The 25,523-nt window shown below is 37.5% G+C and overlaps 2 protein-coding genes and 1 non-coding gene across 12 annotated transcripts; 1 reads left to right on the forward strand and 2 right to left on the reverse strand.

The window, feature by feature from the left end:
* On the reverse strand, positions 1 to 25,244 carry LOC580739 (RNA-binding protein cabeza). 10 transcript variants are annotated; one of them, XM_780777.5, is made up of 16 exons: positions 25,180 to 25,244; positions 17,409 to 17,439; positions 16,779 to 16,872; positions 16,070 to 16,253; positions 14,975 to 15,169; positions 13,532 to 13,588; positions 12,721 to 12,789; positions 12,106 to 12,174; positions 11,613 to 11,745; positions 7,018 to 7,058; positions 4,512 to 4,592; positions 3,997 to 4,100; positions 3,290 to 3,419; positions 2,089 to 2,326; positions 1,443 to 1,516; positions 1 to 1,124 (listed from the first exon to the last, which is right to left on the reverse strand). In XM_780777.5, the coding sequence occupies exons 1-16, from the start codon at positions 25,193 to 25,195 to the stop codon at positions 856 to 858; spliced, it is 1,785 nt and encodes a 594-aa protein (XP_785870.3). In that variant the 5' UTR covers positions 25,196 to 25,244; the 3' UTR covers positions 1 to 855. The 10 variants fall into 10 exon arrangements, with proteins under 10 accessions (XP_785870.3, XP_011673381.2, XP_011673386.2 ...); XM_011675079.2 differs by having other exon boundaries at positions 14,852 to 15,169; XM_011675084.2 differs by lacking the exon at positions 13,532 to 13,588.
* On the reverse strand, positions 10,289 to 10,345 carry Mir5993 (microRNA mir-5993). The gene has a single exon (NR_130633.1). It is a non-coding gene; the product is annotated as a microRNA mir-5993 (primary transcript).
* On the forward strand, positions 19,157 to 24,542 carry LOC105442707. Its single transcript, XM_011675078.2, has 2 exons — positions 19,157 to 19,391; positions 20,193 to 24,542. The coding sequence occupies exon 2, from the start codon at positions 21,860 to 21,862 to the stop codon at positions 22,808 to 22,810; it is 951 nt and encodes a 316-aa protein (XP_011673380.2). The 5' UTR covers positions 19,157 to 19,391; positions 20,193 to 21,859; the 3' UTR covers positions 22,811 to 24,542.
* Positions 25,245 to 25,523: the final 279 nt, after the last annotated feature.

The following is a 25,523-nucleotide window of genomic DNA, read 5'->3' on the forward strand; positions in this document are numbered from 1 at the left end:
TTTTTTTTCCAGGAACATCACCTTTTTATTCTATTTTACAACAATGACAAAGACATAGCATTAAAAATAGGCAGAAAAGCCACTACAGTATACTTACAATATAGACATGAAATACTTATACAAGGCTCAACAGATGATATAATGAAATGAAAATTAACCAAAAAGAAGTTGATAAAAAGTCAGCACTTTATTGTGGCAATAATTAAAATGTGGGCCATTCTTGTTTTGGAAATTTGAAGAAAGTTTGCTTACTTTACCCATTCCAAATAATTTGCACTTAAAATTATTCAATTAACTTTATCCAGGTTGTGTGTTGCTCATGCAAGAGAAAAGCTTTCTTATAAATTACCAACATTCAAAGCATTCACCTCATTTATAAAAAAACACTAGTACAATATTTGATAACAGGGAGTTAAACAAAAAGCACAATGCATATAAAGTGGGTCATTTCTCCAGATATCTGTTCAATTGTTTAGCACAGAACTCAGAATGGTTTTGTTTGGTCAGTGCCAATATCTATGTGCATGTGTGATCAGCCTTACATTAACAAAAACTTGATTAAACTTTCCTGGTAATAGACCATGATTAAAATTCCCCTTGCACAGACCGATTCTAAATCACTGATTTACATCAAGAATACATCAGTTTAACTTTGAGATAATGAAGCTACACAAATAAGAATATTTACAGCCTCAACATAAACCTCCTGATATCAAAAGAGTTAGTGAACTCACGCAACACTGGCCAGTTGACAAGTCCATGTGAGATTAAAAGTTAATTTCTATCCATTAAATCATGACAACGATCGTTTGTCTGGTTGGTGTGCGTCTGTATACATCTAAAACCTTGCTGAATCTAATAAGGCCTATCCCTTCTATCTCGCCTATCTCCGCCCATCCTATCTCCACCCATCTTAAACCCTCCTGGACCACCGGGTCCACCTGGTCCTCCGGGACCGCCACGCCCACCACGGAATCCACCACCTCGTCCTCCTCCAAAACCTCCACGACCACCACCGCGATCACCGAAGCCTCCACGTCCACGATCACCTCCACGATCACCACCACGACCACGGAATCCACCTCCACGGCCTCCCCTCATGCCGCCACCCATGTCGGGTCCACCTGTGCACAGAAAGACAAATCAATCACAGTTAACAATCCAAAAATCATCTTTATTCCATTTGCAACTGATCAGTTCCACTCTCACTCTGCAACTCTTATGTGCAGTTATATATACCTTTTGAATTCCAATCTTGCATCACAAAATGATCCCTAAAACAAAAACCCCTCTACAAAGTTTGTCAATCTTGGTATCATTTTTCATGTGAAAACATTCTCCCAACTGCTGGTACCAGTGAATATGACTCCACATAACTGGAAGTAGGCTATTCCCTTTTATTGGGCCACCAAGTATTTACAAAATTTGCAATTTGAACTTACCATCACCTCCTTCCTTTGCTTCTGAGCATCTGTTACAGTTCTGTCTCCATCCAAAGTTCTTGTTACCACACGAGCTGGAATACAGAAAAAGAGATAAATTTTACCTTGCTGCTACAAAAAAATAATACACACTTCTTTGAATCAATAATATTTTAGTTTTTATATAGCGCTTAATACAAATGTCTCGGTCATTGGATTCAGTGCTTGCCCGCACACACTATGTGCACAATCTCCACTCCCTGGGGAGCATTCCAGACAGGCATTACTTGACGTTCAAAAACTGTTTGACCAACGATGACGGTCGCATCCTCCCAGGTACCCATTTAACACCTGGGTGGAGAGTAGCAAGTGCAGGTTGATATCTTGCCTAAGGATATCAGTGAAGATTGGAGTTGAAAGGAGTGTTTCTAAGAGCTAGAAGGCTAATTGGAATTGTTTATGTGATATTATATCACATATTTTTTTTGTCATGTTCCTATCACTGCAAATAATTTTAAAATTAAAGAATCCTTTTGATGATCCTGAATTTTCCGAAACCGCACAAATTTTGCAGGAAGCCAGGAGGATTTTAACTAAAAGTACTTTGCTTAGAGTTAAGTTACAACTTTCTAGCATTCAACAGAAACCATTTTTATGCGATACTTACGAGCATTCCCAATCTCCTTCACGGAATGAGCCACCGCCACCAGGTCCTCCGCGTCCACCTCCACGTCCACCACCACCTCGGCCACCCCTGTCCATGCCACGCCCTCCACGACCGCCCCTATCACCACCCCTATCAAAGCCCCTTCCACCACCTCCACGACCGCCGCGACCACCACCGAGTCGGTTGGCTGGACGCTGGGCTAGTTCTACCTTGATGGTAGCGCCATTGAAGGGCTTGCCTGAAATACAGAGAAAATAGAGAAATAACATGAGCACCTACAGTGTCACTACATGGTACACAGGGACCCATTTCACAAAGCCTTTTTTCAATGACAAATGACAAAAATCAGTGACAAATCTGTTGATAACCAATCAGAAGCAAGGATTTTAGTAGCTTATAACAAAAACTGTCATTTGTCATTGATAACAAGTTTTGGGAAACGCCCTCCAGGTTTGCACGAGAAAACACATATTTAACATCTTTGTAGGTGTGACATATTGAAGAATGATGTTTGACAGAGGACGTTCCAAAACTATTGCCAGGGTTGGAGTTTGACAATGTCCCAAGACAGATAACAATATGTAATTTCACATTTCCTTGGACTTGCAAAATACCAATGAGACCTTAGAATAGAGTTTAATAATAATCACATTCTGGGTTTAAGTAGTGATTCAAACATCTACTACCCTGGTCATTGGATGCAGGATTGTTCGCACACAATGTATGGACATTCTCCTCTCCCAAGGGAGCATTCCAGCCGATCGCCATTTTACAGATGCTCACAATGCTAAGCGAACTACAATGATTTTCGTATTGAATTGAATTCTTTTTTTGAATTGAATTGAATGGAATTGAATATCCTCACAGGAACTCATTAAAAACCCGAGCGGAGAGAAGCACTATAGATAAATGCCTTGTTCAAGGACATAAGCACTGTCCCGGGATCGAACACACGACATCCCCATCTCCAGACAAGTGTTTAAAGCCAGTCTGCACTAGTTTGGCCAGGGAGGATTAGACCTCCCTGCATGGTCACTGACAGGGGGTTATCTCATCAAATCAGCTCACAATTATCAGAAAAAGAGGATCATGGGGGACCAATAGGCACCGATTAGGCATTATTTGCTATATATATAGGGGCTGCAAGTAGCTATAAGGAGTGCAGTGGGGCTTTAAATCACTCAAGGATTCCTCTACTCACCATTAAACCAATCAATAGCTGATGTAGCTGTATGAGGGTCTTCATACGTCACTGTAGCCTCTCCTGTAGGTTCATGTGTTTGCTTGTTCTTATAGATCCAGATCCTATCCTTGTTTGTCCTCTTATCAAGCTAATGAACCAATCAAAGAAAGAACAGGAATCAAAGCTGTTAGATCATCACATTCATCATCACAGGCTAGACAGTCTCTTAAATTTGTCCTCAATTTGCATATCTTTGTTTTTAATACAACGTCTGTCACTATGAACATGACGGACAAAGAAAGCGGACAAAATATACAGTTCCTCATTCTACCCTCAACAATTTCTGTGGTAGACAAAGGATAAGCCTTCACTGCTATTATGTAAAAATGTGTAGAACAAGTGAATAAGCATGTGTCACCTGTTCTACACATTTTTACATAATAGCAGTGAAGGGGTGTTCCTTTGTCTACCATAGCAATTGTTGAGGGTAGAATGAGGAACTGTATATTATGTCCCCTTTCTTTGTCCGTCATATTCATAGTGTGTTCAGTCTTGATTTGACACTACTATTAATCGAGCCAATAAAATTATCAACTATAGTCCCTCAATGGGTTTTGTATTTGTCAACAGTAAAACCAATATCAGTTTCTCTAAAATGTTGGTCCATATCCAGAACTCAGACCAGAACTATCATATCAAAGTATAAAGATAATTAAGTGCGTTACCTTGACAACACCGATCTGTCCAAAGTGTTCCTTGATCTTGTCTTCATCGACACTGTTTGGCAGCATTCCACTGATGAATATGGTATCGTGTTGTACTTCCATCTCTGCGCAAAAAGATCAAAGCAGAAAGATACTTTTACATTCTCCATTTTCACTGCCTCAACATATCATCTGCTGAAAACCCAGAAGGCTGTAATATCTTTTGAAACTTTCATAAAGTAAGGCCCTTCTGATATTCAGGCAATGTGGGCATAGACTTGCAACTAATTATTTCACACATATACAATCAACCTTTGAGAAGCTACCTTGATAGATACATAGGGATCAAAAATTTCAACTTTCAAACAACAACTATACATGTGCATTTTTACTATTTGGTGCGAGATTAACAAGTCAACGCAAAGCGTAGCATCCCCTCGCAGGGTACAAATGGCCTATATACATCAGAACAACTTTCTATTTATGCACGATTGTTATGGCCCCCCAAAAAAGTTGAGATTTTACAATTCCCTTACCTCCACCTCCTTTGTTGTATCCATTGTCAGAGTCGCGGCCGAATCCACCGCCGCCTCCTCCTCCACCACCACCGCCATCACCTTTAAATAGAGCACAAAAATGAACCTTGCATTAATAACAGAGTAACATGTGATCAAAATATATTTGCTGCGTCACTTCACATTGAGTTCCTTGCACAGAACCTAGAAGACAGTAATACAAATCTATGGTTAGTAGTGTCTGTGATATGATACTTCATTTCCTACGTGTTTTGTTTTTTAAATATTTTTTTTCTATTTTTTAAAACCTTTTGACAGTGAGAGGGTATAGCAAGATATACACGCACCTCAAATCACGTCTGATAAACCGCTAGCAGTTTCTACCTTGCAAGTTCTACTTCAAATCATTATGATCTACCTTGCTTGGTAAAAAATGAATACTTGTTTAACTTTCATTCAGTACAGTACTTCCACCAAATGTATTGCTTTATCTTGTGCCGGGTACAAAAATCCCATCGATACAATTGAACCGTATCATTTAGTATACTCCATGCTTTGCATGCTGCTGCTGCGTTTTAGTTACTTTTGTACCAAGATTTTTTATTTTATTCTAACTTCACACATACGTTAAGTCCTGTACATTCAAAACTGTGTTAGTAAAGTTACTGTAAAGCACAGTTTGTAGCTTAACAGATATAACATAAATGTCATGTTACAGCTGTAAAACCGAACTATAACATGCTCAAACCCCATGTTTTACATTTTTATTTCATGACATGATACGCTAACGCTTGTGTATATGTGTATGTATGAACATGCTGGGCACAACACTGTTACTAATCCATGAATAGATTTTTCATGGTGAGTTTCTTTTTAACACAACCTTTTTAGAACATTCACATCCCCAAACATCGTCACTTGCATTTTCATGATACTCGTAGGCTGGACTTGGAGGGGTACTACCTCTTTCGATGTCAAAATCATCAAACTTTACTGTACCCTAGCACCTTCAGCCGTTGACCAGATTTTTTTCTTTAAAAGTATAAACTTTTCTTTTTGGTAATTCAATGCTCTACAATTGCACAGCCGCGACATGTACATTACTAGATTTTCTTCAATATCAAACCGACATATCCTAGGGAGAGGGAGTTATGTGTTCATTAATGATATAAATGTGCTTTGCTTTAACTCTTGAATTATTTTTTGAAGACTCTATGCATCATCTTCTTACTGGATCAGACTGATATATATTTCTTTAATTTCTCCTTCCAAGCTCATCCTTAATTTATGTGTTAATAACCTCTTTGTACCTTGCCACAATGAAGTTCTTAAAACGGGCAAAACTCGTCACACAAACCCAAATATTGTAGTACCGCGACTATGTGTTTGTTACAAACCATTTGGTACATCCCACCAACTCACACAAACTGAGCAAGAAACCTCATGTTCAGCATAAATATGCAGTGGGGAAAAATGCCCACTTGACTTCCCATAGACTCTAATATTGAAGATCTCAACTCCTGTATGACTGCATCGCAGCATGCCTTGGTAATTTCCTTTTACCGATAGGATTATATTTTCAGAGACTAACTTTGCTGCAACTCAGTAAAACATTACTGCCATCAATGCTGTATTTGCTTGATAAATTACCAGAAGGACACGCTAACTTGCATTGTTTACCAACTCCTGGACACACTTATTATCACATATTGGCATTTTTCTTTATATTAAAGTTCCTGTTTCATCCCATTTCGATGGTACTGATTTCTATCGCGCATTGTCACAATGACAACTACACAACCAAATATGTAAGTTTGCAGTACAACTCATTTTACTACCGACACTGCGCTCAGTGCGCTGTATGCTTTGTTGGTGAACACCATGTAAAACTTTAAGAGTATGTTTGTATATGAACCATTAGTCAAAGTATGAACGTTTACGAGCAGTGTCTGCTTCTCCTTGATTCCCAACTGCTGCAAAAGAATAACATTTCATAGGTACATATTCATAAATAAGAACATTCACATAACCACAACCTAATCACCCATATCCATGATATATTGATCCCTTTTTTTGTGAAAAAAACATCTTTGTCAAATTGTTTCATCAGTCTTTTTTAGTTTGACCCTCGAATACAAGTTACTACCAAACTAGCTATCGGCAAGTGTATCTTTCTCGAGATTAAACACAACGTTGCACAGGATACTTGAAGTAAAGTAAAAGAATGGGAACTTGCCATCAACTCTTTAAACATCATAAAAATATATTAATTTCCTTTTACACATTCAGAAGTACTTTCAAAGATTGAAAACAATCCTTTAAATAACCCACCTTAAAGAAAAGTTTGAAAGTTGAGCCCCTGAATGAATTTACCCATCCAAACAGAAAATGCTTTTACATTTAGAGCCCTTTCAAATAATGCCACTAAGGGGGTTTTATCCATCTATTTTTTCAATAAGAATAAAAACTAAATAAATTTAGAACACATTGATGATCGACACACCAGAGATGGGTGACCTAAACTTACCACCGTACTTATTGAATCCACCCCTTCCGCCACCACGATCACTGGTTGTATAGATAGATAGAGGACAAATAAAAGGGCAAGTTGATTTGAGAAGAGCAAGCCAAGAGCTTAGGAGAGAGGGAGGGGGCATTGCAGCCTTCCCTGATCTCACTTTAAGCCTCTTTACAATCTTCATTATCTTCTTGTGGATACCGGCTAGTCAGAAGGTAGATCCACTGTTCAGGACTAATCAGGCAATATTCATATACACATGTACATTTTATACGACTTTAACTAGTCCAGAGAGGTTTATTCTTCCTAACACATGCCCTGCTTTAACTGTAAAGCAAACTTTTTTTCTTCTTCTCTTCTTGAATCTTAAATACACTCAAGGCTCACATTCATTGGACTTTGCAAGCATAAATGTCTGACAGATAAATAACCTCTTCTTTAGAAATAATGGTTCTCAAAAATAAACCTCTCTTTACAAATTCACCAAAAACATGAATTGAGACAACATGCACCTAAAAATATGTTTTCAAATGCAATTTCAATGTTTCCTACCACACTACGCAATAAAAATTAAATAGTATGAAAATAAAGAAATAAAATAACAAGATTTTTTTTTAAAGGAAAATTATTCTGCATTCCTTATTGTCATTCTTGATGTATGTATGTATGTATGTATAATCAGAGTACTTATCAAGACTACTTTTGTAAGTGATAAGAACAGCATCATTCTGCTCCACGTTTATATGTGCAATGCTATTACTCCCTAAAATATACACTTTTGTGTATTTTTATAAATGCACATTTTCAAAAAAAAAGTTACACAATTCAACAAAAAAGCCCTTACTTAATTTTACATTGATTTCATCATATACGAGGAAAAACATCATCACTAAATTATAGACTCTACACGCTTTAATAAAATGTTTAAACATTCTGTTACTTAAAAAAAAATTATTTCTTTTTCAAATAAAAAAAAAGAAAGAAAATTACAACACTTCATTCACTCACTATCAAATACAATGGCTAGTATCTAAATATATTTTTGTTTTTACTGCTGTGGACGAAACCAATCGGGTTGCATGAAATTGCAACCCTCTGAGCAACTTGTAATATCTAAAACATATTTAGAAATATATTATTTATCCTAGAACTGATAAAAACCCAAATTCCCTAAATGTCTGTTCTGAACAGGACATCTCTTAATTGCTCAATACAAGTGCTGTGTTGACATACTATTTAACCTACAGAAACCCTTTAATAAAATACAACCAACTTCCTAGCATGTTTTATGTCAGCAAAGACATGCAGCAACTTTGTAACACTTGGGACACAAAACTACTTGTTAAAATTGTGAAGTAAATATGACTCATATCAAAATATGTAGGGCTTCAAAAATAACCATCAACCATGCAGCATGACTTCAGCCTAATCTCATAATCGAAAAGAAACTACAGTCAAACCTGCTTTAGTGACCATTTGTCTACAACAACCACATTTGTTGTTTCCCTTGAAAATGGTTTCTCATTGAAACATGTAGTAAAGAACCTGTCTACAACAAGCACATTTTTTGTTTCCCTTGGGCGGTCGCTGTAGACAGGTTTGACTGTATCTACATTTTCCTCCGAATGTATTTTTTGGTAAAAGAAGGTGCCATATTTGCAACATCACAAATAATATGTGAGAAGGGAAGGGGGTAACATATCTCTCACACTCACATAATGACACACATTCAATTCATAGAAGTGAATGGTATTAAAGAAATACAAATGATCTTTAGCAAAGTATTTATTAAATACATTAACGGTGTGTGAACAGGAAGAGAGAATAACTGTGTACCACTTATTTTCACACTATATAACCATATCTTTTCTTAGTAGAACCAGCCAGTTCAACACTTCTTACAATCAACCCTGAATCATTTGAACTCCTGTAAAGAGCTTCTTTTTTTTCTCCATTTCTTAGAATACCTCTGGTAGATGGGTCAGTATACCATAGAATGTAGACACAAGCATAGATGTAAACCAGTAGCAATACCATTTTATTTCTTTCAACATGCTGTTTATGCACTTCCAAACTTAAAGGACGAGGGTCCTCAGTTTTCATACATGAAACACTGAAGGTTAATCCTGGTCAATGACAACAGCTGTTATTGTAAACACCCAAACTGCGTTGAATTCCCCATGAGAGCCCACTCCTAAGCGTCTTTAGAAAAAGAGAAGTCTGAAAGAGTGAAGATGTATCATGTAAAGTCATTCATGACAACTATCACTACTTAATCATATTTGCAACTCTCGCTCAGTCCATACAACTACTTTGAAGTTTTGTTTTTTTCGCAAAGAAAAACATGAGTGAACCGATAGATGAATGGTCAAGTTATCATTGAAGCTGTCACATGTACTGAATAGAAACTATATGAAGGTCCTGTCATGTAATGCCTTTACCTCAAGATGATTTTTGTTAAAGTCCTCATAAGCAACCACCAAAGTACCCAAAGGATGTCATACCCGAGTGTGTAGGTGACAGAGGATGAATGTCGTACATTACAAAAGGGGGAAACAGATTTCATTTGATATCAAACCAGATACCTTTCTTTCCTTAACACCATGATGACATGCTTCTTCAATGAATGCATTGATAAGAGAGGGCATTTTTGTTTTTTTATAAATATGTATAAAGTGTAATTGCAGCTCTTTATCTTAGAGGAAAAAGACAAGGGACGAAGTGGAAAGAGAAGAGATCGAGAGAGATAGAGAGATGACATGACCTGGAATAGGAAGTTTCAAAAAAAGAAAAAGGTTGATTTTGTGTGGTCTTATTGATAATAGAGTGCTGTACATCAATGTAGTTTATTCTTTCAATGTCATAGTAGCAGTCCTATCACATCTGTTTCCATCTTCAGCCGACTTGAAGTAGGGCGATTCAATTCATCAAATCCACAAGAGAAGAAAACAACAATAAGACTCATGCAAACACACCTGGAATCTTGCTTTCTGGACCACCTGTGACATAACAAATTACTGTGGACCCCTGGCACAGAAATTAACAAGTTTTTGTATTTCCTGCTGCTCAATGGTGCTCAGCTCATGATATCACATGGTACAAGTTCAAGTGAGTGCTTCTTGCAGTAATCAAGAAATCTAATCTCCATCTACTAATAACCTCACAGAGAGATTTTTTAGCTTCCATACATGAATGTGAGTGAGATTCACACACTATGAACATGACGGACAAAATATACAGTTCCTCAGGTAGATAAAGGAACATCCCTTCACTGCTATTATGTAAAGATGTATAGAACACGTGAATATGTATGCGATACCTGTTCTACACATTTTTACATAATAGCAGTGAAGGGATGTTCCTTTGTCTACTTGAGGAACTGTTTATTTTGTACGCTTTCTTTGTCCGTCAGGTTCATAGTGACATGAATTTTACTGTCTAATGTATGACCAGTTCTGCTCTAAGTATGAGGAATATATCTCTGCCCACATGTCAACTAGAATTGTAGAAGTGATTAAACACCAGTCAAATACACACCTCAATACCTCATAACCAAAACACATCTACTACTGACCCATTACCAATGGAGTTCTATGTATACCTTTTTACACTACCAATACATGTACCTATATGGTTCCAAAATGACCAGTTTCTTCTTTCTTGATTTCAAACCCATGTGCATTTATTTGTACACTCAAAATTCCATAACTACATCATATATTGTATTCATGTCTTAATAACCTGAATAACCGAAATTCAGGAAAACATTTACTTTTTGTCTGAAACTTGGCTGGTTCTTTACAAAACATATAAAAATATGAAATAAGCAAATAAATTGTTTTACTTTCAACAGTTTATATATTCTTACAACTACTACATATTTTCATACTTTGGATGATATCTGAAACGAGAAACCATGGCATGTAATGTTGTTAGAGAAACGGATCAAAATGTACTGTTCATTATGAAAATAAAATACACCATTGACACCAAATAAATATATAGACCAAGTCCTGAACCAGAACTGATGAAAATAGGGGCGTATTACTCTTAGCTTTAGATCTACATCGGCTTTGGTTCAACAAACACTACACCCAGATTTATAAAAATATAATGCCTCGGTGTGGAGGCACAAAAAGTGATGTACCTAAAAAAACACCCAAGCCTTTGCACATCGTAATATGTACCATAAATTATTACTTTACTGCCAGTGCAATATGAGCCTTTCATTATTCAAGACACCACAGGCTACAACTTGCGACAAAAATTTACTTCTAGAAAACTAATAACCTGTCGCAACCTTTTTACTTCTTAAAACTTATTTTCTGTACAAGTTTTTTATCACAGCTTTACGAATCACTCAATGTATAAGTTCGTATGTTGTTTCATGACAAGGCAATGAAAATCATATGTAGCACACTACATCAGAAAAAAATAATAAAGATATGAATAAATGAATAAATTAAGATATAGATGTGAAATATATTACTACCAAAGATTTGTGTATATGTCCTATTACTTCTCATCAAGAGCCACTGTATGTTTTAATAGGAACCATTAAAACATATGCATTCCATGAATATCTGTCTATACTTGTAACTCACCCGAATCCTCCATCACGACCCCCTCCTCCTCCTCCTCCTCGTCCTCCCCCGAAACCACTGCCCCCACGGCCTCCATCATCACGACCTCCTCGGTTGTATCCTCCTCCTCCTCCTCCACCGCCACTCGGTCCACCTACAATGGTATCAACATATCCAATGGTCAAACATGTTCATCCACTGGTCAAACATTGTTCATACATGCGGAAACAGGACTAGAAATGGATCATCAATTTGTTAGAAATTACTTGAAACACTGACTTCTACATTACTAAGTTGGAATGTTACTACTGTGTTTAAAGTGAAGGGAAGGGTGATGTTATCAATGATAGTACGTAAGTAGCTATAAACATGAACAACTTAATAAAATAATCTAACTTGAAGTGTACCATAATACTCATACAGTTCCTTTTATCGGGTTGATGTACTGTACCTAACCCTGCAGATATCTTACTCTATAATGACTCTGACACATTACTCCGTAGTTGTGACTTACCCTGGGGAGGGGGTCTGTATCCTCCCCCACCTCCCTGTGGCCCAGGCCCTCCAGGTCGCTGGTTGTACCCTATAAAAACACCAAGAATTAACCACAAGCTCTTATCAGGGTTCACGTTACCTCTCTACTTATCTTTCTAATTCAACATGTACAAACATAGACAATTGACCATGCATACACCTGGCATTCAGCAGAATTCTTTCCATACACCCTCTTAATTTGAACACGCCAAGGCAGAACTTTTAAAGAATGAGTTACAACACCTGCTTGTTACATATCATCTTGATCTTTGTCTAATACCAGTGTGATATTAAGCACACTACTTGCATGCATGTTCATTACCTTACTTAGTTTCCTTTGTATCTGTTAAGTACATCAACACTAGCTTTCTACTTTTATCTTTAACCTGAAAATTCAACTGAAAAATGGGACCACAATGCTGTTAAGTAGTACATCTATAGGCCGGAAAGCCTCTGTATCTTATTACCACTCAAGCCTGCACTTCAGCAGTGTACTTTGGAGTCTACTTGGTCTTAGATACACACAAGACAGCCTACACATTCTCATTTATAGGATACAGTACAGTATTTGTCTAAGGATGATTTTCAAACTCACCTCCACCTTGCTGATATCCACTTCCTTGTCCACTGCCTTGTTGATAGCCACCACCTCCACCACCACCACCTGCAAAAACAAATGATATCATTCAGATTGATAAACTCATATGGGAAGTCTTCTTATCAAGTGCTTACTTTTACTCAAGTGGTAGACATTTAGGCCCAAATTCACAGAGGAGGGTGTCGGCAAACCTAGGTTTGTGTGCGTCAAATGACGCGTTTCAGACCAAGGTTTGTCTGAACCTTGATCTGAAACGCATCGAAACGAGTCATATGACGCACATAAACCTAGGTTTGTCGACAAACCTCCTTTGTGAATTTGGGCCGTGCTAGGTGAGCAATGGTGACTCTGAGCTTCATTTTGACTGGAGTAGCACAAAGTTCCTAGGTGTGTGAAGGTTCATCATCATTTCTCTTGTAACACTCTTTCCACTTCTACGGAGTGAATTTTGGAGGAAAGCGAGGAATCCAAGTCAAGGCAATCAGTTAACAGACTTAAACTAATTCAGTCAAGTCCTTTAGAATATGATAAAGATACATGCAATTATTTTGTTATTCAACTGATGACACACACATGTGACTCATCTCATGTATGTCATTTCATAAAAAGGACATTTTTACGTGTTGACATGTCACAAGTGCTCTTCGACTTATGCGTTGATCATGATGATCATCGTCATAGGATGTTGTCCAATGGAATCTGCAAATATGAACATGTCTAACGTTATCCAAAGCATAGAATGTGTGACGATTAACAAGATCCACTGAAGGAGTGGATGGATGGTAGCAGAAGGGACGTGTGAACAAACCTGACTGCTGGCTTTGTGGTTGACTGTAGCCTCCAGAGCTCGGGTGCTGGTAGCCTCCTGGAAAGGAGAACATTGATAGAGATAGATTAAATAGTGTGCAGGCATGGGCTTTGTAGCTGCTCCTCACAGCTTCAGGTTATCAAGTAAAATATATGAAAGAATGGTTAGAACAGGCAGTTAGACGTTGGTATAGAAACATCTGTTGATAGTTTCATCTGAAGAACAAAGCTCAGGATAAGGATATATATGGGCCAATTTACATTCTTGCAATATGAAGCTTGACATTTTTTATCCAGAAGCTTTTGTTACCAGCTTGACAGTTGAAGAAACACAATCTCTGATCTAGCACATTAATTAATTTAACAGTCAGCAAATAGTAAATGTAGGGAAAGCTCCGAACAAACTAGTGCAAATTAGTAATCACACGCGTACATAATTTCATCTTGAACCTGGAAGCACACTTCAATTTTTATCTGGTAAGAAATGATAGCATGTTTAGAGGTTTACAAGAAGATATCATCGTCATGACTGAAATCAAACAAGCAGATACTTTAATGGCTTTATGCAGTGGAAAATCTCCAAAAAGCAACTGCTCTGTTTCCCTAGTAGACTGGGCGAGAAAACCCATAAGCAATTGAAAATGTGCAGATTATGTCAAGTTGATGTGCATTAAAAAATGTGAATTTCCTCACATATATCTACAGATGCACACTCTCTGGGCTTGAGGTTGCCATTGCAGTTCTCACGACTGCTCTAGAGGCTAAGACTCACTACAGGGAAAACGGCACGTTAAAAAAGGGGGAAAAAGCTAGAGTCTCTAGATGGGTCCTCAGCATCTAAAGGGGATTCTACAAGGCTATAGGTTAGTCAAATAAAATTGAAAAGTTAGAGAAAGAGGCAGGTCAACCATCTACGCAAAACCATGAAGAAACGAGTGTTGATAAATAAGATTTCTGGGAAGCAAGACACTGTCATAATTAATTGGCAATACATGAAATGAAGACTGGTATACCATCAATATAATGTTTTGGAGAGAGAGACCCTTCAGCAATCAGAAGTGCACTCGTTTTGACAGCCAAGGGAAGCAAATTCATCTACCCTCGAGAGAAGCTAGTTCCTAACATCATGAACAAAGAACTGTTAACAGAATAGAAATTGTGGCTCTTTGCAAGTCATCAGTCTCACTTCACTGACATCCAATTAAAACATGGCGTTTCTTTTTTAAGCATGTTTCAGTAAGATGTCTACAGCCTTCAGCTTATGACAGAGTCTTGCACCAGTCCCTTGGAATGGAGGTTACAGCACGGCCACTATTCTCACCTTGTCGCTGGTCTTGGCCATACTGTCCACCCCCACCACTCTGGTATCCCCCGCCGCTACTTGGTGGTTGTCCACCTTGTGAGTAACCCCCACCACCACTACCACCACCACCAGCGGACTGACCTTGGTTGTAGCCTCCTGGTTGACTCTGCTGAGGCGGCGGCTGCTGCTGGTAGCCCTGGGATTGCTGCGGCTGGGCAGGGGGTTGGCTGTAGTTTGACGGGGCTGCTGCAGCTGGCTGGCTGTATGATGGCTGAGCTGCAGGAGGCTGGGCGTACCCTGTGCTGGGCGTGCTAGCAGCGGCCTGCTGGCTGAAACCTGAAGATAATATATATAAACAATTCAAGATATGTTTGTGTTGCCAACAATAGAAACAGGGCAATAGCCAGATTGTTTTTCGCCTACCTTTGACCAAAGGACATGAATGCCACCAAAGAGCAATCCTGGCAACAATATAACTTACTAGTCACAAGAGAGTATGTGGGTAAAACCTTCATATTTAACCATCGCCTATCTGACCTAAGTTCAATCATAATTGATTTTGAGCCGGGGCATATTTGCTCTTGGACTCTTCTCAGTTATAAGCCCTTCATTTAGAGTATCTTCACATAACGTGAAAGATGAATTGGTGAAATGGTATTGTACATGCACTTCGTCATGTCATCCACAAATATCTAGACGACAAGATAGCGGTACATGACATTGATTTACGCAGCGGGAACGCCAGATTAGTCAGAGACATACTTATCTGGAGCAGGCTGTTAGCCTGATCTGCGTAATATTGTGGAGACCCAATCTTGTAAAACGGAATCTTAATGTGGCTAATTACTTCCAAGGCAAAAGATACAACTACAGATCAAAAAGTGTCTCCATCTCTCTATTCTATTTAACTTCCCAAGGAAATATGGTTGTTATAAGCCCTGTGTTATATATCATCAGTCTGAAGCCCTGAATGCCATGGCACCTGAGCGACAGTTTTCCAGGGCCATTTTACATCGCTAAACTGGGCCTAGTGACATCATTCCATTTACAACCTATTATTTTATTTTTTTCAACTTTTAAAAACATTTATGAGAGTTTTGATTTCTTTTCCTGTATTTTGCTTTTTTGCCACAGATCTATTTTTTCCTTCAAACTTCTTTTGGAGCTTTCCAGATTACAGGACTAAATTAGGCTTCAGTCCCAAATTTGACTCTTTCAATTGCAGACTATACTAACCAGCTGAATATGCTTGTGGTTGCTGCTGTGCGGCTGGTTGACTGTATGTGCTGGTTGAGTAAGACTGCTGACCTTGTGGCTGACTCTGTTGTTGAGAGTAGTCATAGCCAGCGGTAGAGGCCTGGGGTGCTGCTGCTACGGCTGCTGCTGGAGCAGGAGCCGCTGCTGTTTGACCATATCCAGGCTGCAAATAACACAACAGGTGAATATCAAAACAGGTGAATAACAGAACAGGTGAAGAGTGATAGGGATTGGACATATCAACATTTATTGATAACAGATGATTTTATAAAACTTAATTTTACTTCCTTACTCTATTCCCTCAGAAGCCACGATTGAATCAGGAGTCATACGGTAATTCCAGCTGTTTGTAAGGCATTTCATCATCAGGATTATTCAAAGGCAAATTTCTTATCAAAGGTACTTTTAAAACAATATACAATTATTCATGCCTGAGTTCCTTTACAAATCCAATTTTAAAACTTGCAACACATATTTCCAGTTTGGATATGGTAGCCCAAATGCCAAAAACACATTTGAATAGCCAGATAAATTAATATCTGTAGACCACAATAATAATATTTTACCAGTACAATAAACAAAACTTTATTTTTCCCTGCTTTTCTCATTCACAAGCAGCCACTTTCAATTCTGATTTTTTTTTTTTTTTTTTTTTTTTTAAAGATACTAAACTGTAGAGGTTGCTTACCGTTCCATACTGTGCAGCTGGTTGTTGGTAACCAGTGCTAGCTACAGGTTGAGCAGCAGGTTGTTGATATCCAGCAGTGCCTCCATACCCATACCTTCAAAAACAACAAATACAAGCTCTAAATTAAGCATTACATCATGACAAAATAATGGAGCTCTAAAGCAATTAGAAAGCATACAAATTACATAAAAACTTACAAATCTTAACAGGTCGTGTGTGAACGAAAAACAAACATTACCACTGCCCCGAGGATCTAAGGCTTGCAAATAAATTGTTCACTATACATATCAAAATTTATCAAAGGATCAATAACAGATGATTTTATAAAACTTAATTTTACTTCCTTACTCCATTCCCTCAGAAGCCACGATGGAATCAGGAGTCATACGGTAATTCCAGCTATTTGTAAGGCATATCATCATAAGGATTTTGCAAATGCAAATTTCTTATTAAAGTTACTTTTAAAAACAAAATAAAATACATGCCTTATTTCATTTACAAATCCAATTCTAAAACTTGCAACACATATTTCCAATCTGAATACAGTAGCCCAAATGCCAAAAACAAATTTTAATAGCCAGATAAATCTTCTACCCCCTTTGTCTATCAATCAAATAAATGACTACTTACGACTGTTGGGTGGCGCCATAACCAGCGTATTCTGTAAAGAGAAAAAGGAAAACAATAGTTCTGAAAATAAAGAGAAGCTCAAATTCCTATGCATACACAGTAAATACCGTTTCTGTTTACACTGGCAAAAAAAGAAATGTGGTAAGCAGATGGCTCAAGGCAAATATTCAGTTTTTAAGAATTTTTCAAAAGGGCTTCTGACTTAAGTTCTGACAGGCAAAAATTATTGGTTGTGAGAAGTGATTTGATTTTAGTCTTTGTCAACTATTTCCTCAGGAGCCACGATGGAATCAGGAGTCATACGGTAATTCCAGCTATTGTAAGGCATCTCATCATTGGGATTACTTGAATCATTTTGAATGAAAATTTGCTACTGAACGTACCACTAAAACATTACACATGTAAATACCTTCTTTCCTTTCCAAATCTAAAACTTGCAACATATATATTTGCGGTTTGATTATGGTAGCCCAAATGCCCCATAACAATTTTTAATAATCAGATAAAGTAATCCCATAGTAGTCTATACAGTACATACAATTTTTAAATGGGCTTTTGACTTCCGAAAAGGCAAATACACAAATATTTCTTTTGTGTCAACAGTTGCTGCAGTGAAATTGTGTTTCGTTCCACTGACAAGTGCCATAAATGTAGTAGACCCTAGATCTATTATCAAAGAATTCCTCACACCACATGATTATTTGGGCTTTCTATGGAAGTTTGGAACTACCAAAATTGAAATTTTATCTTGAGTCTAGAATCTGAAACTTTTTCTTTTAAAGTCTATCACTCCTTTACATACCGGACATTTGTTTTGTTTTTTGTTGTCATTTTACAAAGTCTCTGTCAAATGCCAATTATAGGGCACCTTTCATGACAATTTTCAGTACAGACCATCGATCAGATGGGACAATTTAATGTTTACATCAACAGTAGGGGCGATGGTCTGAGAATGAGGATCGCCCGAGGATATCCTCGTAAACGCGGACAAATTGCATTCTTAAAAATAAGTAGACTCTATCGTCCACTTTTTCGCGGATTTTTTTTTTCTTCATCGGCCCTCTGCAGGTTTCGGGTTCACGAACCAGGTGCTGGCGATGCGAAAAAAGGATTCCACTTTAGAAAATAACCCCAGTTCAACCATCTACTTTTGTGGGTTGTCCATCTTCCCAAGGATTTATCACTCATAACGTGAAAGTCAATGTAAAATCCTTCAAGAGAATCATCGCAGAATTATCGCAGAATTATCGCAGAATCTGTTTTTCGCCTCACCAGCGCGCAGATCGGAAATATGAAACTTCTGCGAAAATGAGGATGATCCTTATTTTTTCTGGGACGTTCCTCATTCTCGAACCAGCGCACATACTGATAAATCACCACAGCAAAGGAGAAATTTATACAAAAATAATGTTTAGCGTCCATTTTTTTAGGGCACCGTTTGTTTATCATTTTCTTTCTTCAATTTTTTTAATGAAAAAGCACCAAAAACATGAAAACGATCTTCAGAAAAAGATTGAATAAAGTCTAAAAACTGTCGGCCAATTGTAAAATAGGCTGGCCAATTGGAAAATAGGCTGGCCGAACGTCATGAAAAATGCAAACAACCATTTTCAGAACAAAAGAACTGATTCACATGAAGTGAAATGAAAATTTGAAATTGAAAAAAAATGACAAAAACTGAAGGCTTAATTTTGTCTTTGTTAAAAACGAGAAAGCAGGTGATGCACTCACCTAACCACTAGTTATAGTAGGGACCGCAACGGGCTACTGCGCAACGCAACTACGCATCCTTCGGTCTGCACGCAAAAACTTCGTTTTCCATCGATGAAGCGAAGTCAATTTTCTTTGTATCCATTTTAGACGATTTCGCGTTGCATTGCGTTAGGTAGGGGTATATATCGGATACCAAAACTACCTGCAATACATCGGACACAACTAGCTTGAAAATCGGCCAAGATTTGCAAAATTACGATCATTTTTGAGGTAAGTACCACTTTAACCTTGGTTTTTTCCTTTAAATTTTATCAGAATATTAATGAATTTGGTATCAGTTTGTAGACAAAAGAGTTTTCTACTGGAAAATAACGATGATTTTGTTTGGTTTTGTAGCGCATGCGATCGCAAGTACATTCAGTGCAGTGTGTGTGTGTTGTGCTGTGACTGCCGCGGTGGCTGAGCTGAGTCATCGCAGTGCAGTATAGTGTGTGTGGTGTGGCCGAATCAATGTAGGGAGGGCGTCCGAAAGATGGAAGATACCTTTTGTGCGAATGGGTCACGCTCATTTTTTGTTGACGGCTGTTCCATGAAGTGTACTTACACCCCTTAATACATGATAATTTCAGTGTTGATAATCAAATGAGAAAAGGGTGTAATTGAATGTAAAAAACTGACAGAATAATATTGAAAGTTAAAACTAAAGACTTTTATATTGAAAGTTTATCATATTTGGCTCTTCTTTCCTTTACACACATTCACATGAATTAGATCAATACATTTCTTTATTCAATTCAACTCAGGTGAGTTATTATCTTGTCGCCCGATAAAATTTCTTGGAGTCACAAACCAGTCCATAGTTTCATTGTGATACTGCATGTTAATTTTTTTTTGGAGAGGTTGCTTTTGTGGAGATGGTCAACATTTATTTCTCTTCTTGAAGATGGTTTCATGCTGACCTCAGTGTATTTTTTTATTTTTTATTATAGGCCTATATTTGATTAAGGTAATACAGTAAAAAAGGAAATCAACTTAATTAAATTACATGTACTTTTCTTTTTTCGTCAACAGAATTCATCTCGAAATGGGATGTCACCTGGAAGTGTGGCGGCAGAGGATTGGACTCTTCAGAATGCCTTCATCAAAGGCAGCAAGGTCATCGCAGTACGAAAATGAGTTTCAATTTGACCATTCATCGTGGAGCCTCGGCCCTGGTTTAAGAACATTTTGTGCCATCTTGATAGCAGTAACTGTGGGAATGGCGTCTCTGCATCTACTACCCCAGTGTAGCCAGTTGTTATCTGCCTGCAATGATGTTGAGGCTAATCCAGGACCAGTACCTCTTCTATCGGATGAGCTTTTGCAAAAGCTTGTCACTAACAATCTGACATTTGGACCCCTTGGACACACTCTTAAGAACAAGCATATCTACCAACTGATGCAACTCAGAAATGAACAGAAGAAGACTTGGTCCGACTTGGTGTTGTGGCTGAAGCTGCTACTTCCAAACTTTCCCGAAGGTGAAGATTGGCCTAAAAGAATCAGCAACCAGTCGAAGAGTTTTTTTAAAACTAGACAAGGCCACATGAAGAACAAAAGCAGATCCCCAGACGATATCACAACTTGGGAGGACAGTGAATATTCCCTACCATCACTTGCAGGAAAAGACAACCTCCATTTAAAGAGACAGAATCTACCATCTTTGAATACGAAGTTTTAAAAACACAGAGCAAAAAGTTACAGCAAGAAAACTCACTACTTAAAGAAGAAAATAACTCCCTACGCGAAAGACCATCTCCTCATAAGCTGCTCCTCCAACAACGAAGGCAAAAGTATCAGAAAACTCAAACCCAAGAAGAAAGAACAAAAAGAAGATCACTAGAAAAGGACCTGGAAAAAATCACCATGAAAAAACAGAAGTTTGTGCAAAATTTCTCATCTGTACAAAGAGAGGCCCAAAAATTAACTGATGAACTTGAATCAAGAAAGCAAGAGGAGCAAGATACAGCAAAGGAGGCAGAACATGTTATTGAAACATTGCAAAAATTGGTCAATGACCAAGAAGAACGAATTAAGGAACTCCTGGAATATAACTCTAAGCTAAAAGGGCACCAAAGTGATGTAGTGAACATGATGGATGGCGAGGATGGTTTTTATGACATACAAGAGTGATGTCCGGAAATGTGTTTATTCTTTATTGGACCATAATGTTGGTTTTGATAATGTAGGGCGGGTCATTGAGACAGTTCTTAGAATGATCGGGAAAGTTCCTGATAATACTCCTACAGGACGTACTGTTGCCAACATGAATAGAGAAAGGTTGTTATTGGCGCAGAAACAGTTAGAAGAGTTGGTCAAACATGACAATCTGACAATTGGAACGGACGAGACTCCAAAAGGTGGAGACATTTTTATGGCATACACAATGCATGATAGTGAGGGTTCCAGCTATGTTCTTGGGATGCGAGAAATGATTTCGAAATCAGCCGAAAATACACTAGGGACTTTGAAACTTGTCTTAGATGACATAAGCTCCATATGTTCGGAATTATCCGATGGGTTGCCCGGAATGATGTAGGTTTGGAAATTCTAACAAAAATAAAAAATACAATGAGTGACAGAGCAGCCACAGAATGTTTGTTTAATGTTATGCTTAAGACATTTAGGGAAGAGTGTCTACCTTTGTATAAAGAGGGTGGCAACATTTCAATGAATCTACTAAGGCAAAACTAACTGAAATGAATAATTTTTTCTGCGGCCTACATCTTCTCGTTTCCATGGCTGAAACCATATCTTCATCATTCAAAACTTATGAAGATATGCACACTGACCCAAATCCAGGAGCAGCATCAATCCCTGGTGTTAATGTAAGTAAGACGGAAGCAGGAACAACACGATTTGTGAGAACAGCATGTAAAGCTTTTTCTAAGGGTGGAGATGAGAAAAGTGGCTGCCATCGTGCCTGGAAAACGTTCCTTAAACGATGTAACATCACAAAAACTTACCTGCTGAATTTTCATGGGAACAGATTCAATGTCATTTTTCTACTTGGTGGGTGTGTATATCATTTGCACAATAATATTACAGAGTTTCTGAGCAAGGTGCATGGCACACCAAATAAATTGTTGAAAGCTGTACATGCTGATGTAGGTGTTCCGGTTTACATTGTAGGCTGTCGGGTACTGGGGCTTTTAAATAAGCTTATAACAGCACCTTTGTGGCGCATTACAGAAAAAGAGGGTCACATACTTGACTTGTGTCAAACGTACACCTCACTTCACACATTTTTAGGGGAGTGTATTAGTGATGACAGCAAACTAGAAGAATTCATGCAGGGTAATCTGTCTTGTTTTCCGGAGGAATTGATATCAAAAGATGAAGTGCTTGAATCTCTTACCGAAAAAACAGAGCATGACGGTGAAGTGCACAGTATGCTCAAGCACACCTTTATTGCACTTCACCAGCTGCTGGAAAGAGTTACAAAAGATTATTTACCGGGGGGGAAATATCATAACCTACAGGAAGATGAGACGTATGTAAGTGAAACAGCCTCGGCCCCAAAACACAATAAATTACCTGAACGAATTTTTGGTTACCTCGACTTCCTCCTAAAAAAAGACCCAATGTTGCTGCCATCACTAATGAAGCACAAATTATGTTCCTTTTTAACAAAACATCACAATATATAGATGCTCTTTCTTCAGAAAAGTTTGAAGGTATGCTAAAGACCATTATTTCAAGATCTAGAAATGAACTTGTACAAACAAACAAGGAACGAAATGAAGAGCGACAAAAAATTCTGTTAAAAAATCAACTAGAGAAAGAAAGCAAATTGAAAGCACAGAGGGAGAGAGAAACTAAAAGAAGATCTGACTTGACATCCACCATCATTGATGCAGGTCTCTGGCAGACTAGAAGTCAAGTCAATGACAAAATGATAGAATGTGATTCTGACAATGAACGTCATGTAGCGTTAAAGAAACAGATTCAGTTTAGAAGATTGATGTTGTGCCAGTACATTCCTGGTGATAAGAAATTTTCATTCACCAGAAAAAATGATGGATCAAACAGGTACACTACTCTTCCATGGCAAGAAGTAAGATTGCATTTATTCAAATTTATTGATGCTGCCCAGTCTGTAGAGGAGGGTACATGTGTGGAAAGAAGTAATTCAGAAGATATTGTATCAATACCACTCTTGAAGGGCAAGTCAGTAATACACTATTACAGTGAAGGTGATGAGAGAGTCCCATATCGAGGAACTGTTATTAGTCAAGTGCCAGGTTTCCCAAGCTGGTTCAACATCAAATATGATGGTGATTCTGCAATATATTCTTACAAGTTAGTGGATGACTATAAAGAAGGTAATCTGGAAATTGTTGTAGAGTAAGTGATACCTGGCCTATTGGTAGTCTTAAACATGTACCTGTCTAGTTAGTGCAACTGAAGAAATGGAACATTTTTAAATTCCTCACAAGCATGGTGTATTGTTATGATTTAAATTATACATGTAGTAAAGACAATTCGAGGTGGTAGGTGAATCATTTCTTCATACTGCACTGTAGTTAAAGTAATGATTATCAATGATGTTCTTTGAAGAGAGCTTGTATAAATCCCTTCTTAACTTAGCATAGAAATTGCCTGCAGAGAGAGAAAGAGTAAAAAAAAAAATTGTTAAAGGTCATATTCAAAAATAAGTTATATAATATAGAATTTATTTCTTTTTTTTTGCATTGCTGAATGCAGCCCCAAACTAAGTAAATTTATGTTGTACTTGTACTAGAAAGCCTTTAGAAAGAAAGGTACAAGTGTATAATTATGCATATATTATATGGAAGTTTGTTCCATTAATGAGACCCCGTTTCTTATAAATACATGTACATGTAAAGTAACAGTCAACTTGCAAGTATTTGAAATTTAGTATGTGTTTGTTTACTTAATAGTTACACAGCATTTACAGTACCACTCAAAGTCTCTAGTACAAATCATAATACATCAACAAAAATATAACCATTCAGTCATTTATTAAGAGAAGAAATGAAAGAAATTGATCAACGTACAGCATTTTTACGCGACAATCAATTTGTTTACTCTTTTGTTTACATCACTGAATAAGAGAAGAAAGTGGTAAACAAATATAAATTGTAATTACGAGAAGAGAACTGATATTGTCATTTCAGAACTGTTATATATTGCTAACTGAATAATGATAAATACATTAAAAGAAGTTTTGTACTTAAAACTCATTGTCGGACGAAGTTATTTACCTTTGTTTACATTTGTTTATTTTCCTTTGTTTCCATGGCAACCACGGAATAATAAATTGATGATAATGTCTTTGAATTGTGACATCTGTTTTGTCTGCTAATGTAAGTCATGTTTTCATTTGAAATAAACCTCAAGCACATTCTATATCAGAAATATTCTTGTATGAAGTTGTTTACTTTTTTGTTTACATAACTTTCACTATGAAAAGACTTACCTTTGTCTTAGGATTTGACCAAACTTTCCATTGAAAAATACCATTGAAAATTACCGATGCATGACATTTTAGAAAAATCATAAAAAATCAGCCCCTTGGCCGATTTTTATGATTTTTACATTAATCAACTGGGAATTAAAAGATAAAACAATTCTGATACATTTAAAGATCCCAAAGTGCAATATCAAAATACCCATTTCTGTCCCTAGTTATAGTCATACATTTCAAATATGTTCGAGAAATGCTTATACAAACACTGATAAATACACATAATACTTCATCAGATATCATTCAAAATCAAGTCACCAAAATCTAAATTCACAATCACATTTCATGTACACATGCATGGTCATAGCACACTCACAACATACACAAAGTCAATGGCAATGCATGTGGCACGCCAAAGGCAAAGCACAAAATAAACTTTCGGGCTAGAAGAATTTTCGGTATCCATATTACGGATTATGAGAAATCAGAAAAACATGGAAAGTATTTCAAAAGACTCTTAAGATCTTTACTGATTCATCTATCATGCAATATCGATAGAAAACATACTAAATGGTTAAATTTTCTTACGTGAATCTGCCGACATGATGATCTGTTCTGATATCTATGGACAGGCGAGGTCGCAGGACGCTATTTTGCATAAATAATTGACACGTGATACGACGTCATAATCGGCGCCAATAATTAGAGATGGCGCTAGACCACAAATAGTCCACAATCGAGTCGAGTGGAAGAGGGGATGGGTATTAGCTGATGCTTTTCATTTTTGGTGGAAACCGAATGGAGGGGGCGACTTGTCACTTGAACAGACAAGGCATGACATACAGTTCGCGTACGACTTGGGTCTTTTATCACGCTAAACCAAGTTTTTGTCACTAAACATTAACAGCCAAAATGTGCTAACCCTTCAATAG

This window comes from Strongylocentrotus purpuratus, unplaced genomic scaffold (genome assembly GCF_000002235.5).
Source record: "Strongylocentrotus purpuratus isolate Spur 01 unplaced genomic scaffold, Spur_5.0 spur5_scaffold_2, whole genome shotgun sequence".
NCBI classification, from domain to species: Eukaryota; Metazoa; Echinodermata; class Echinoidea; order Camarodonta; family Strongylocentrotidae; genus Strongylocentrotus; species Strongylocentrotus purpuratus.